The 13,849-nt window shown below is 47.4% G+C and overlaps 1 protein-coding gene across 2 annotated transcripts; it reads right to left on the reverse strand.

The window, feature by feature from the left end:
• Positions 1-4,629: 4,629 nt before the first annotated feature.
• Positions 4,630-13,783, reverse strand: MINDY1 (MINDY lysine 48 deubiquitinase 1). Of its 2 annotated transcripts, XM_067035456.1 has the most exons (11): positions 13,394-13,508; positions 12,909-13,292; positions 9,893-10,703; positions 9,482-9,539; positions 9,026-9,090; positions 8,254-8,412; positions 7,816-7,918; positions 7,306-7,448; positions 6,056-6,247; positions 5,424-5,573; positions 4,630-5,149 (listed from the first exon to the last, which is right to left on the reverse strand). In XM_067035456.1, exons 3-11 carry the CDS (start codon positions 10,343-10,345, stop codon positions 5,069-5,071), a joined length of 1,404 nt encoding a protein of 467 aa, XP_066891557.1. In that variant the 5' UTR covers positions 10,346-10,703; positions 12,909-13,292; positions 13,394-13,508; the 3' UTR covers positions 4,630-5,068. The 2 variants fall into 2 exon arrangements, with proteins under 2 accessions (XP_066891557.1, XP_058936254.1); XM_059080271.2 differs by having other exon boundaries at positions 12,909-13,783.
• Positions 13,784-13,849: the final 66 nt, after the last annotated feature.

The raw sequence follows: 13,849 nt of genomic DNA on the forward strand, positions 1-13,849 counted from the left end.
TGCTGCTGCTAATGTAACAATCTCATATTATTTTGTAAACATAGAACAGCTCTCTTTTCCTAGGTTTACAAACTGTCTTGTCAAGAGTAGAGGAGTGAGCTGTAGATAGAGATAGGTTAGTTGACCCACCAGGGCACCAAAGCTAAAATTTTTGGCCCAAATAATGTCTAGGTGGCCAAATACAGATATGGATTCAGTTGCCAGAATGAGGATGGTGATAACACTAGAAAAAAATAACAAAAGAGGCACCATTTCTTAGGGGCTCCTTGTGTGCCAGGGCCTATGCCGAGCACATTACACATTTCAGTGAATCCTCACATCCACACTCACCTCCTTGTTTTATAGATGAAAAAAACTGAAGTACAGAGAGGTTAAATACCTTGCCCAAGGTCACACAGGTATTAAGTCACCTAGTCTCCTACAATACACATAATGATCCTATAGGACATGTAACTGCCATGTATCAACTCCTGGTCTATATCATAGGTGTTGGTCTATCCTATAAGCTATAGCATACTCTTGGCACCCAAGACCACCTTTCTCCACACTGGTCAGACTTTGTTCTGTATTACCCAAACTTAAATTGACAATCTTGGTTTGAGTAATTTCATAAACAGAATCCGGTCATTGTGCTTGATGAGCTAGGTCTTCTAGTACAACTGTCCCCCAAAACTTATAAATAAAAAAGCTCACCAAAAATTTGAAGATGGAATAGCTTTTTGTATACTGGTTGAGAAACCGTCATGCCTGTTAACAGCTATTCAAGATAGTACATAGAAGCATTTATTTTATCATCCAGAGATTTCTATTTTGACAGTAGATTACTGTACTCATCCAATAAAGCCTGTACTATTATAATAATTGAACACTAAGATTCATTTGAAGAGTTGTGGTTATCTAAATTCCTGTCATAAAAACAAACTTATACCACAGCAGTAATGATTGTAAAGTATTTGGATTACAGGACCAAGACTCTTGGATGTAAATGCAGATTTATCTTAGAAGTAGGAGTCAAAAAATAATACAGGTTGGGCTTCCCTGGTGGCGCAGCGGTTGAGAGTCCGCCTGCCGATGCAGGGGACGCGGGTTCGTGCCCCGGTCCGGGAAGATCCCACATGCCGCGGAGCGGCTGGGCCCGTGAGCCGTGGCCGCTGAGCCTGCGCGTCCGGAGCCTGTGCTCCGCAGCGGGAGAGGCCACGGCAGTGAGAGGCCGGCGTACCACAAAAAAAATAATAATAATAATACAGGCCTGTTTTTCTGAAAAAAAATTTTTTTAAAGGAAAAACTCAATCAAGACACTTCCAAACTATTCTTTTATGAGAGAAATGTGAAAACATAATTGTGATGAATATTTATTCAGAAAAATGACCTTTAAATGACAGCTGATTCAGGATAAATGCAGACCAATCTGAACCATAAAATGAAGGTTCATTATAAATATCCTAGGGCAGTATGAGATGCCAAATATATTCTCAAGTAACAAGACAAGAATTATGTTTGATATAGGTTTGGTGTAGAGGGTACTTGTACACCATTGGGAATATTCAGTTAATGAGTGACTCCTACCCCAATTCTATAACTATGGAGTAACAAGAGTTGGAAGAAGGGAAGAATGGATACTGGGAAGCATTTGGCAGTCTTCATCACAACATAAAACCAATGATACATGGAATTCAAAAGAGCAGCCATCAGGGAATTCCCTGGCGGTCCAGTGGTTAGGGCTCCATGTTCTCACTGCTGAGGCCCTGGGTTCCATCCCTGGTCGGGGAACTAAAATCCCACAAGCCACAGCCAAAAAATAAATTAATTTAATTAATTTAATTTAAAATGCAAAAAAAAAAAAAAACAACAACAAAGAGTAGCCATCAGGCCCACTGACAATCAGGTAATGAATGAGTCCAAATAAAATATAGCATCCTGTATTCACTTCATCATTTTTTTTTTGTTTCTTTGTGGGAGTTTATGATCTGTGGGGTTGCCCTAAGTGTAGGTTTCAGGCAGTTCTGAGAAGGGTCTCAGGAGTCAAGTGACTGAGATAACTCTGAAAAAGAGGATAATAGGAAATGATGACAGCACCAGTGCACAGCTCATGACACAAACAGGTGTTTTGCAACCAAAAAAAAATTTTTATAATATATCTTTCCTTTTTTAAAACAATAATAGTTATTTATTTATTTGGCTGCACTGGGTCTTAGTTGCAGCATGAAGGATCTAGTTCCCTGACCAGGGATCAAACCTGGGCCACTTGCATTGGGATTGTAGAGTCTTAACCACTGGACCACCAGAGAAGTCCCCAAAATATTTTATTATAATCAGTTATAGCTCATGATTTGAATATGTACTATATCTCTATTATTTCTAAACTGAACCCTCCATTACCATCTTTAACCAAAAGGCAAGAGGCCTGGTGCAGGTATGAGAGAAGGACAGTGATGCTGAACCCCAGGTGTCCAACCAGGAGAAACTGATGTATAAAGATGAGGATAATAAGACGACCCTGGTAAGTCAGGATCAGAACGGGAAGTCACATGACTCTGCTCCCTATCAGAGCCCCATCATCTCAGTTTAGGGACAGGATGGGCGTATCCTCCTTGGACTTTCTCGAACTTGTAAGTTAAGAACAGTCTTTCTGGATTTCATGCTGTAAATTTTTTTTTTTTAAGATTTTTTTTTTTGCTGCATTGAGCCTTTGTTGCTGCATGCAGTCTTTCTCTGGTTGTGGTGAGTGGGAGCTACTCTTCGTTGTGGTGCACAGGCCTCTCACTGCGGTGGCTTCTCTTGTTGCAGAGCACGGGCTCTAGGCATGCGGGCTTCAGTAGTTGTGGCATGTGGGCTCAGTAGTTGTGGCACATGGGCTTAGTTGCTCTGCAGCATGTGGGATCTTCCCGGACCAGGGCTCGAACCCGTGTCCCCTGAACTGGCAGGAGGATTCTTAACCACTGTGTCACTAGGGAAGTCCCTCATGCTGTAAGTCTTTACAGGTAGCAAGTCTCCTCTATCTTTTCTTGGGTACCTGCCCTTGGAGCGATGCTCTAAGCTAGTGGCAGGGACAGGAAAGACGTGGATGGAACAAGTAATAGTCCAGTAATATTCCCCACAGCAACCGATCTTTCCTGCCACATCATCTCCTATGAGGATGGACAAAGATAACTTTTACCCTTACATAATGCATATTTCTCTTTTCCTTGACCCTCTCCTCACCAACACTCCCTAGAATAATTCACCGTGTGGCCCAATCCCTACTCTGTGAGAATGTCACTACCACCACATCCACATTCTGTTTCTTCCTCTACCAGGAAACTGAGACAATTACCAAGTCCTGATGAGCATCCTTATTTCTCGAAGTGAGACTGATCTTCTAAGTATCTGAGCTGAGTTCAAAAAGAAATTTGGGAAGTCCCTCTACTCTTCCCTCCAGGTGAGACTTCGCTGGTTCTTAACCTGGAGCCCCGGAGCTTCACCCCTAACCTCCACACTGCACACAGTGGAGCATAGTCATGTCCTGGAGAACTCATGGGTCTTTGGTGAATTTAGTGCAGGACTCCAGGCACCACACAAGCTCTGGGCCAGCATGAGGGAGAGGACAGAGTACCTGAGCCATAGTGGTGGTGGGTCCTTTTAATACTTGACTTTCTTGTCTGCAGAATGCTGGGAAAGGGAACTGCCAGTCAGCCCTACTAGCCCTGTGCAGGGCTGAAGACCTTTGAGACCTCATCCCCACATGACCTTCAAGGATCTGAGATTCCCATGTATGGCTGAGCCTGCAGGAGACCAGCTGGGCCTCCAAATAAGATAACCCCTCACTTGAGCACCACATGTGCCAGCTTCTTGTGGAGTCTGGAACTTGAAGTTCCTCTTAAATCCCTTAATTTCCCTCATCTCAAAGTGATGTCTGCACCTGGGTCCCCTAGCTCTGTCTTGGGTATGCGATAATGGGATCTCTTTGATAGTTTCTGCTCTACTCATTCTTTCTGTATTCTGGCCAGCACATCTCACTGATATTTGAATTCTTTTGGCAAACTTCACTGTCACTTGTGTTCCCTGATTGAAGTTTGGGTGGAGCAGGACATGGGCTGGGAGGAGGCCTTGAAGCTGGAGGTCCCTTTCATGTGTACTTGGATATTCAACAGGAGTCCTGTTTGAGGCTCTAGACTGCAGTTGTCAACAACTCCCCTCCCCTCGGTGTCTCCCCTCACCCCCATTAATTTCTCTTCCCCAGGAAATTTCAGGTAAAATAATTGAGAACCAGGAACCACAATGAGGTCAGAAATGATTAGAGGTAGCAAAGGACCATCTGTATGACCTGAGAAGCAAGCAGAGGATCAAGCTACGCCTCCCCTGCATGGGAAGATTGGCTTAGCAGGGTGCACAATCCCCAAAGTCATCTGTCCAAAACAGGAACTTGGAAACCCACCTCCCAAATTATAGTACTACTTCCAAAAGAAGACCTATCAAAAACAGATTAAAAAACAAAAAAGGAAAAGGCAGGCTTTGGCTCCCCCTGCTGCTTGTATTAGAAATGACAGGCCATCCCCTCACATCTTTTTACCTCCCCATCCCCGTTTTTGCATTCCTCAATTGAGTCGAATACTTAACCCAGTAGCTGCAGGGTAAGGCAAACAACAGACCTCAGGAAAGAAGTTTTATTTCCAAACCCCTAGGAAGGCATTACAAATAATGGAGATAGAAACCCAAATTAAACCCTGAAACAAACGGATGGATATGGGTGGGCCTGCAGGAGCAGAAAGTAGGGGAGATGGGTTCTAGACAGGGACCTCACCCTGGAGCCTGAGTCTGTATATTAATGTGACTATTCTGGGGAAAGGGAGTTGGGAATCAGAAATCCTCACCCCACCAACCCCAATGTTGCCCGGGATGGTTGGGAGGAAGAGGAGGCAGCACGTGAGGGCAAAGACGTCACCAAGTCTGACCTTGGCATTTACTGCCTGCTCTGGTCCCCAACATTCCATAAATAAGTTACCCTGCATATCTCAAGTTGAGCTGGGGAGCAAGCAAAATAGCCCCAGCCTCTGAAAGCGGAGGCAAGGCAGCCTGGCACTGAGCGGGGCTACAAGAGGACACAGTCGGACTCTTGCTTCGGCCTTTGCCGACGCTCGGCAGCTGGGCGTCCAAATGCAGCTCCTCTCCCCTGTATATCAGATTCAACAATTGGTCACCCATCAACTGTGGAAGAGCCCAGGACAGAGACTCTAGATGGAGGCAGGGTCAGGATTGGGAGGGACAGTGGGGAGAGAAAGACAGGAAGGGACCCAGGGGAGAGGGACAGACAGGAGAAAGGTCCTGAGGGCAACCTTGAAGAGGGCAGGAATAACAGGTGTCTGGACCAGGGGAAGCAGGAGTGGCGCTCCGGGGATGCGGGAACGCTGCAGGGGCAGCGCTAAGAGCAGGAGGAACAGACCCACCTGCGGTGACAGGGCCCGTGCTGCCACGGGCTGGGTGGCTTGGTGCTGTTGGTACTCCTCTTGCTGAAGTTGCTGGGCCAGCTCCAGGTCACTAAGACCCAGTGTGCCTTGCGACGGCTGCTGCTGCAGGGACAAGGCGATCAGGTAGTCCTGGAGATAGGGGAAAGAACGGGGGAGGTGAGGGAGGCTGGGGCGGGGGGATGTCCAGGCTGTGTTTAGGTTTCCAAGCCAGCCTTTCCTGGGAGTTCCCTGGCAGTCCAGTGGTTAGGACTCTGAGCTTCCACTGGCAGGGGGCACGGGTTCAATCCCTGGTCGGGGAGCTAAGATCCCACAAGCTGTGTGGCCAAATAAATAAATAAATAAATAACGACAACAACAAAAGCAGCCTTTCCTCATCCTTCCAATTCTCCAGCTCCTCCTCCAGAGCGACACCTACAGCCAAGTATTTTACCTCTGGTGCCAGAGAATACACACCAAATGCTGAGATGGTCCGAAAGGTAACAGAGAGGAGAGGGGCATGGCTGTCATATGTCACAGTCTCTAGATAATAAGATGCAGGCAGCTCGCACCTATGGCAAGAAGCTCTCTGAGGCGGACATGCTCTCTGCACCCTCCCCAGAGGCCCCACACACCTGGTCCACCTGCCGCTGCTTTTCTGGGGAGCCACTCCCACCTTCTGCTCCAGGCCCCTTGCCTAGGGAGTGACTTAGGTGAAAGTCAGAGTCACAGAAACAGCTGTCTCCGTCCACGTTGTGCAGGCTCTCCCACACCACTTGCTCCTCCTGTAGGAAGCCCTGGTCGGTGACCAGTAGGTACAAGTGACCCTGCAAAGAGGAGGACAAAGTGCATTGGTGGGACAGGTGACAGAGGCACCTATCTGAGATGCACAGAGACCATTGGAATCAATCGCTGTGCTAGCTGGGACATGTCAGTGTGAGCACATATTCATAAATATGCACGGCTGTGGGGAGAAGGAAGGGCTGTCTGAGTCGTGGTCAGCTGGCTGTGAGTATGGTGGTCACTGCAGTCAAGCATGGAGTCCTCAGGCTAAAGGCCCACATACGACCCTGCTTCCTACCCTACTTCCCATGGTTCTCTGGGCTCGTCTGATGGTTATAAGGATAAATCCTTTGAGAACCAAAGACCTTTCCCTCTTCTACTCAATTCCTAGAGAGCTCAGAAACTTTTTATCTTTGGAAAACTATAGTATTGTTCAAAAATTCCACTGCCCCTTCCTGGAGAGGATTTACACTTTCTTGTCCCACTGATGGCAGGCTTACTCCTTATGGCTCGTTCTAGCCAGTGAGATGTTAGCAGAACTGACATTGTCATTTCCAGGCAGAAGCACTAAAAGCACTCATGCGGTGTGTTCCCCACCCCCGCACTTTCCCCTCTTATGTTCCAGATAAAGGCTGTTTTGTCAGCCTGGGCCCCAAAGTGAAGATGATGTGGGACAGAGCTGCAGCCAATCTGCAGTGGACGTGCAACATGAGTGAGAAATAAACCTTTGGGGACTTCCCTGGTGGTCCAGTGGGTAAGACTCTGTGCTCCCAATGCAGGGGGCTCGGGTTTGATCCCTGGTCGGGGAACTAGATCACGAATGCATGCCACAACTAAGAGTCCGCGTACCGCAACTAAGAAGTCTACATGCTGCAACGAAGATCCCATGTGCCGCAACTAAGACCGGCACAGCCAAAATAAATAAATAAATAAATAGTTTTTTGAAAAAAGAAATAAACCTTCGTTGTGGTAAACCACAGGGATTCAGGGGTCATTTCTTATCACAGCTTAATCTACCTTATCCTGACTGAAACACTGACCCAGAAGAAAAAGGCATGAGGGAATGACAGCACTCCAACCCCCCCTCCTAGACCCTCATCACCTTGTGCTTAGTCATAGTGCTAAAGTGGTTGTTCCGGAAAAAGACGCTAAGTTCGCCCTCCTTGGCAGCTGTTGTTAGCTCACACAGACCATGGTAGGTCAGCTGTGCCGCGGTGGTCTCCAGGAACTGCTCTGCAATCAGGCCTGGCAGCAGGGCACAAGAAAGGGGGGTGGGCGGGTGGCTTAAATGCAAAGTCCACGGTAGGATCATCCAGAGAGGCCCTGTCAAAGCCCTAGGGGTCAGTCCCACCTTGAGAAATCGCTTCCTTGAAGCCTGGTTGTATTCATTCATTCAACAGATTCTAACTGAGCAGCTACTTTTTGCCAGGCATTGCACTAGGTACCAGGGGATACGTCAGTGAACTAAAAATAGACAATACCCCCAACTCCCTCTCATGGAGCTCACAGTCTAGTGGGACATGGTGGTGGGGAGACAGACAATAAACACTAAACCTAAGTAGCCATCATTCTCTCCACATAGGATCCACAGAAGAGAAGGGAGGGAGGTCACCTTCTGTCACGAGGTTGGTGTCACTGGAGTGCTTGCAGGTGATGATCTTCTCTACCAGTTGGTTGTAACTCAGTTTCCCAACTGCACTCACAGCCTCAGGACTCTGCATGAGCAGCGGGATGGGGTGGTACCAAAAAAATGGAGATCTTTTTCAGGAAGGAAGTGAAGCAAGCCCACAAGGACCGCAACCCTACGACCAAAGCTTCCTGAAACTTTTGATGTCTGAAGAATTGACCTATTTCTATATTGTTTGCTTGTATTTGAATGTTACCCCCCAGAAAGGTGAAAATTAAAGGAATTCTGCACTGGATCCAGCCTCTAAACCCTAATCCCCTCCCAAGCCAATCTACTCCTTACCTCCCTAAACCCCTCCACACAAAATTTTGCTTCTCTCTCAGCTTGAGCTGACTGAGTCTCACTTGTGCCCCCTACCCTCACCTGTGGATCAACAAGCCAGCCATGGTACAGAGGTATGCCTAGTAGGTCAAAGACGCTGCACTCAGGTGTATACTCAAAATCAGAGACACCTGTGAATCGCACATTGACATCCAGACCTGTGGCCAGTTTAGGCAGCACTGTCATTGCATCATCCACATTCTGGGGTAGAAAAAAAAATAATGGATAGATCAAATCAACACATTGTATATTTTAAACTTACACAGTGCTATAGGTAAACAACAAGGATATACTGTATAGCACATGGAATTATACCTAGTATCTTATAATAGCCTATTATGTAATATAATGTGCAAAATACTGAATCACTACTCTGTACACCTGAAACTAACACAATATTATAAATCAACTATACTTCAATTTAAAAAATAAAGTGGAAAAAAAGAACCTGACACAGTGTTATATGTCAATTAAATCTCAATAAAACTGGAAAAAAAAGAAAGAAAATGATGTATATTCTAGCCTCCCCTCCCCCCACTCTACTCCCACCTCCAGAAAAAAAAAAAAAATTTAATCTTGTTGCTTTTCTTCCCTGGTGTTCTCTTACAATGGAAATTCCTCCCTTGTCTCAACCCTTCTTTATCTTATGTAAATGAACATATTTTCTAGGACAGAGATACACCCTCCCCCTCCTGCAGAAAGAAATTATGGTTCAAGGAACCCCCCTGAGAAGCAACAGAAAGGCCTCTCTTAATAGCCTGGGTGTCCCCTTATAAGCCTGCAAACCCCCATGTCCCCAGACCTTTCGCCTCACCTGCTGAAAATTAAGCTGAAGTCCTTCTGACTTCTCCTGGGGCTTGATGGACAGAAGGCAGTCTCCTACAAGACAGGATTCCTTATCAGCTTACCCCACCAACAGTCCCAAAAGCTGCTTCCTCTTCTCCAGGAGAATGGAGGTAATGTCACAGAACCACAGATTTTTCAGAGTTGCAAAGGGCCTTAGTTTCTCAGAGGAAGAAATGGGCCCACAAAGGTGAAGGGTACACGCAAGGTTCCATGTGAAAGCTAAGGGAAGAATTGGGGTGACGACCCAGGACTCCTGACACCTTGACTTTTCATTCCCCAGCCTTGCAGAGACGCCCCACAGATTTTCACCTTCCCTGCCACATAAGATCCCCGAATGGGGAGTCCCTCAACACTCTGGACTTCTGGCTGAGTAGATAGCACTGGAAGCTTTTGGGTAATTCCTCTTCAAGGCCCAGTCACTCACCAAGATGGGCCATGAGCTCATCTGATGTGATCACTTCCTTCTGAGGTGGCAGCTTCACCTGGAGGCAAGGAGTGATCAAAGTGTTAGCCAGGTGTGTGTTTTCCTTCATGGAGCACTGAAGGAGGAACCCATAGAAAGGCAGGGGGAGGGCAGGAGTTGTCCAGCAGTCAGGTGTGGTGGAAAAGAAAGGCTTGCAACTGGAGCAAGGGAATGAATGTGGAAAACTGCAAGGCATTCCCATTTGCTAGACAGTAGAAGACAGAGGAGTAGGACAGATAATTGTTTTGTTTTGTTTTTACAAATATCTTATCTCATTTGTTCAAGCTGGAGAAATAGGAAATCTGGAAAGTTTGGTTTGAGAATATCAGAATGATCAAGGTTTTCTGAGCCCCCATCCAAGCTCTCTCTTACCTTCCACTGAAGAAAAAGGATGTTCATGATGGCGATGAGCGGGCAAGGGCCATTAGTGCTCTGGGTGATGATGGGTGTCCGTTCTCCCTTCCAGGGGATCCACTTTACACAGTAGAAGTCTAGCTCAGGTTGTTGGGCCCTGGGGGACTGGGGAAGCTCTTGGGGCCAGGAGCAGGCCCCCACTGTCTCTACCTCAGGCTGTGTCCCCTGGGCTGGCGCTTGTTGGCTTGAGCTAGCATCAGGTGGAGGGGACTCGAGGTTATCCCGGCCCTGGGCTGGCAGCAAAGCTTCATCTACTGGCTCCTGTTCTCCAGCTCCCCCATCAGCCTCTTCGGCATCCTTATCCTGAGGGGACTCATTGGGTTCTGACAGGACCTCATGGTTTTCAGCGCTGACCACTTCTGCAGTCCTGGCCTCGCCATGGACTGGATGCTCAGGCTGATGGTGTTCCATGGTCAGGAGGGGTCAACTGAGGGGCACCAAAGAACTCTATTGTCCTCAGGGACTGGCTTAATCTAGGCTTGATATGCAAAAGAAAGAACGATCCAACAAGAAGGAAATCATTGGGCTGGAATGCAAACAGAGCCAGAAAAGTCTTGGAAAAGGAATGTAGTGCAGAAGGCTCGGTTAGTGTCTGTTAGCCACTCCTGGCTACAGGTAGTACAGCTTTGGGGTAAACAGAAGGGCCCCAGGCCGGGCTCTTTCACCCCTAACTTGCTGTGACCAGATAGGACCAACAAGGGTACAGGACTTTCAGGCTTGGGGGGGATGATTCCGGTGGGATTGAAGACATTGGGTGGCGTCAGCTTCCCTGAAACAGGAAGGACAAGGAATGGAGACAGGACAGAAAGGGCGGGTAAAAGGAGAAAGAAGAAAAAGAGATGGAGAAAGAAATGTTAAAACTATACTAATGATTATTAATACAGTGATCTTTAGCTCACCCTGTAATAGGCATCATGTCAGTAAACCCCACCATAGCCAGAATGAGAGTAATTCCTCTGCCCTACCCAAACCCTGTCCCTTGGCTGTTGAGGAAACATCCTGAGCACACATGGTTTATATCTTTAGGGCCATCTTCTCTCTGCCTCATCCCAAGGGCAAAAAGATGAACAGTCATATAGTGCTTGGGGTGAAGAATAAAGAGAGTCAGTACCATTCCCCTAAAGGCAAAACACTGGTGAGAAAGAAGTCTTTCTCCTCAAAGGACTCCACCTTCACAACTCCAGCTTTACACAATCGCAAACCACAATAAAAATATCCTGGGAGGAGCTTCCTGTAGGCTGGAGAGGGGAAATGCAGGCCCTGGGGACTTGAATCAGAGATCGGTGGTTCTGATAAGTAATTTCAGATTAGACCTACAAAACACACACACACACACACACACACACACACACACACACACACACCACCCCATTCCTCCAGTAAGCTTCTCTTGACAGCTGGAGTTGGGATAGAGACGTCTCCGTCTCCTCAGTTCCTCTATGCTCCGAAAACTGCCGAAACCCAGAGATACTCTTTTGCCTACTACATGGAATATGAAAATACTGATTATTGATTTCTGTAAAACAAAAAATGCTCCATCTCCACACCTCTACCTGTGCATATGTTCTTTCCATCTGTTCCCATCTAGGTCATTTTAGATGTCAACTCTGGACCTGTTTAACCCACTCTCTACCAGCGCTAAGCATAGACATTTAATTAACACCATGGATCATAGACAATAAAAAGCCACAAACCCTGCCCCCTGGAAAACATCTCCCTTCAACCTCCTTACTCCCCTCGCCCCCTTGATCAGGGTGAGAAAGGGGGAGATATTAAACTTGTTACAAATCTTTTCTCTTGCTTCCACCTAACCTGAGACTATGCTTCCTTTTGCAATCCGTCAGGAATTTAGGGCTAGGGTAAAGCCTTGGGGGTGAAGTTGAGGGACAGAAAAGTCACCGAAATAAGACTAGTCACCCAAATTGATCATCCTCCTGATTCAAATATAATTTATGCTAGCTGCATCTCATTTACATGTTGCTGATTTAGAATCATAGTAGCAAAAATTGCCTGCAGGCCTTATGCTTTTTTTTCCCCCTCTCTCCTTTTTTCCTCCCTTTCCAAATGACACTTAGGATGAGCCTTAGAAGCAGAAACCAGAGCCTGGGACTTTTTAAAAGCTTGGAGAAAAACAGCACTTTTCTGTCCAATGCCAGAAATGATCAATAATTAAGCGGAGGTTGGGCCACTAGCTGGCCAGGCCAGTGGGCCAAAAGAACCCAGGAGCTGGATATCAGAGGGAGCTGGGTCTCAGAGAATCTGGGCAAAAAGCTAAGTGGGCTAAGTCTTCAGAAAAGGGGCCAGAAGTGTGATGGAGGAGTTCCACTCTACAGGGAGCACACCTGGTGGGTTGGGCATGGAGTATTTCAGAGCAGGAGAGACTCTGAGACTCATAGGTACTCAAACAAATCAGGATTTCACTCTTTTCCTCTTTTCTTAACTCAAGTCCTAGTCCTACACTTTCTCTCCAGCTGGGATTATCCTCTGGTGGCAGTAAGGGGGTCAAAACAGCCCTGGCCCCTCCCTATAGCCAGAGGCAGTAAATAGCCATAAGTTGGAAGAAGCATATAAACCGGGTATGTAGCTTCAAGAAGACACCCACGCCCCCTGCCCTGGCTCTCCAGGAACTTTACTCTCCCCCTCAAGTGCCTGACTGTCCCACTCTAATCTCCCTCTCACTCTGACCCAAATCTTCATGCAACTAATGATTTAGATTTTCCCCTCAGAATAAGGCAACCACAGTGCCCTGTCTACTTGCTAGCAAGGGAGAAGGGGAAGGTGTCATTAAAAGGAGGAAGTGTAGGGACCAAGCAGCATCTCTTTTACATACTCCTGCCTGAGCTCCTCTCGAAATCCAGACTTATAGAGACCCAAGGTGGAAGGAGAGCCAGTGTCACCTCCCCAGAGCTGGAGAGGAAAAATAGCACTGGGAGTTAGGAGAAAAGGCGAAGGAAACGGTTAAAACAGTTTTTACCTTCCAGAAGTGGGTACTGTTCCAGGACTTAGAAGGGGGGTTCAACTCTGGCAATGCGATGGCGGACGTGGGTACAGGGAGGGGCGCCGCCACAGTCCCAGCTGCCTTCCAGCTGTCAACGCCAGAGCTTACACAGGTTTACCCAGGTTTACGAGCGGCGGTCCTGGCTGGATTGTGGCTAACTTCCGGACTCACGCCCACGACCGGGGGGCACTGGAGGAGGGTGCAGGCAGGCAGGGGTGCAGCCCAGGTGCTCCCATGTCGTTCAGAGCGTCTTCGGGATTTCTGAGTCGCCGAGTCGAGGGCGTGCGCTCCAGGCCCTGTCTACAAGCTGGTTTTCAAAGGAAGTTTGTGGTTTTTCTTTTTTCTTCTTTCTCTCTCTCTCTTTTTTCCCATCAGGAAAAAGAAAAATCAGTCAAGGACAAGCTCCCCAAAGGAGGAGGAGCCTGCCCAGCACTGGAGGATTTCCATTAGGGCTTTCTGACCTGGTCAGCAGCTTGGTGATCAGCAGTGAGGGAGAGAAACAAGGAGAGAAAAACAACAGACCCTTTCTCTTCCCTCCGCCTGCCGCTGGAAGGGACGGAGCACTTGTGCCTCTCTGGTGAGAATAGGGAAGAGCAAGGGCCCTTTGCTGAGTGGGGAGGAGCAGGGCTGGACAGCAGCAGCTTGTTGGATCTCCCCGGACATGGCAGTCCTTTGCACTGGATCCACAGAAGCAGGGCCAAAGAGCGTGATATTTCCATATTTATTCATTTAAAGTGAAAAAATCCCGATCCTTTCCAAGTCCTTACTGAATCATTTTTTTAGTCTAGAAATGAAACCGGCTGGGCTGTGCCTGGGTAGTGCAGAAGAAGGTGTGGAAGAAGCCCCAGGCTCTGGGAAGAATGTAGCAGGGAGAGAACTAGCTGAGCAAGCAGGAGATCCGATACCCTGTGCTCTAG

This window comes from Kogia breviceps, chromosome 1 (genome assembly GCF_026419965.1).
Source record: "Kogia breviceps isolate mKogBre1 chromosome 1, mKogBre1 haplotype 1, whole genome shotgun sequence".
NCBI lineage: Eukaryota > Metazoa > Chordata > Mammalia > Artiodactyla > Physeteridae > Kogia > Kogia breviceps.

Excerpts from the sequence above, each read along its gene's own strand:
- MINDY1 (XM_059080271.2), bottom strand. The coding sequence starts at position 10,345 with ATGGAACACCATCAGCCTGAGCATCCAGTCCATGGCGAGGCCAGGACT. Across the intron at positions 9,091-9,481 it reads TGAGCTCATGGCCCATCTTG|GAGACTGCCTTCTGTCCATC; the intron begins GTGAGTGACTGG and ends CCTGTCTTGTAG. Across the intron at positions 8,413-9,025 it reads TTCAGCTTAATTTTCAGCAG|AATGTGGATGATGCAATGAC; the intron begins GTGAGGCGAAAG and ends TTTCTACCCCAG.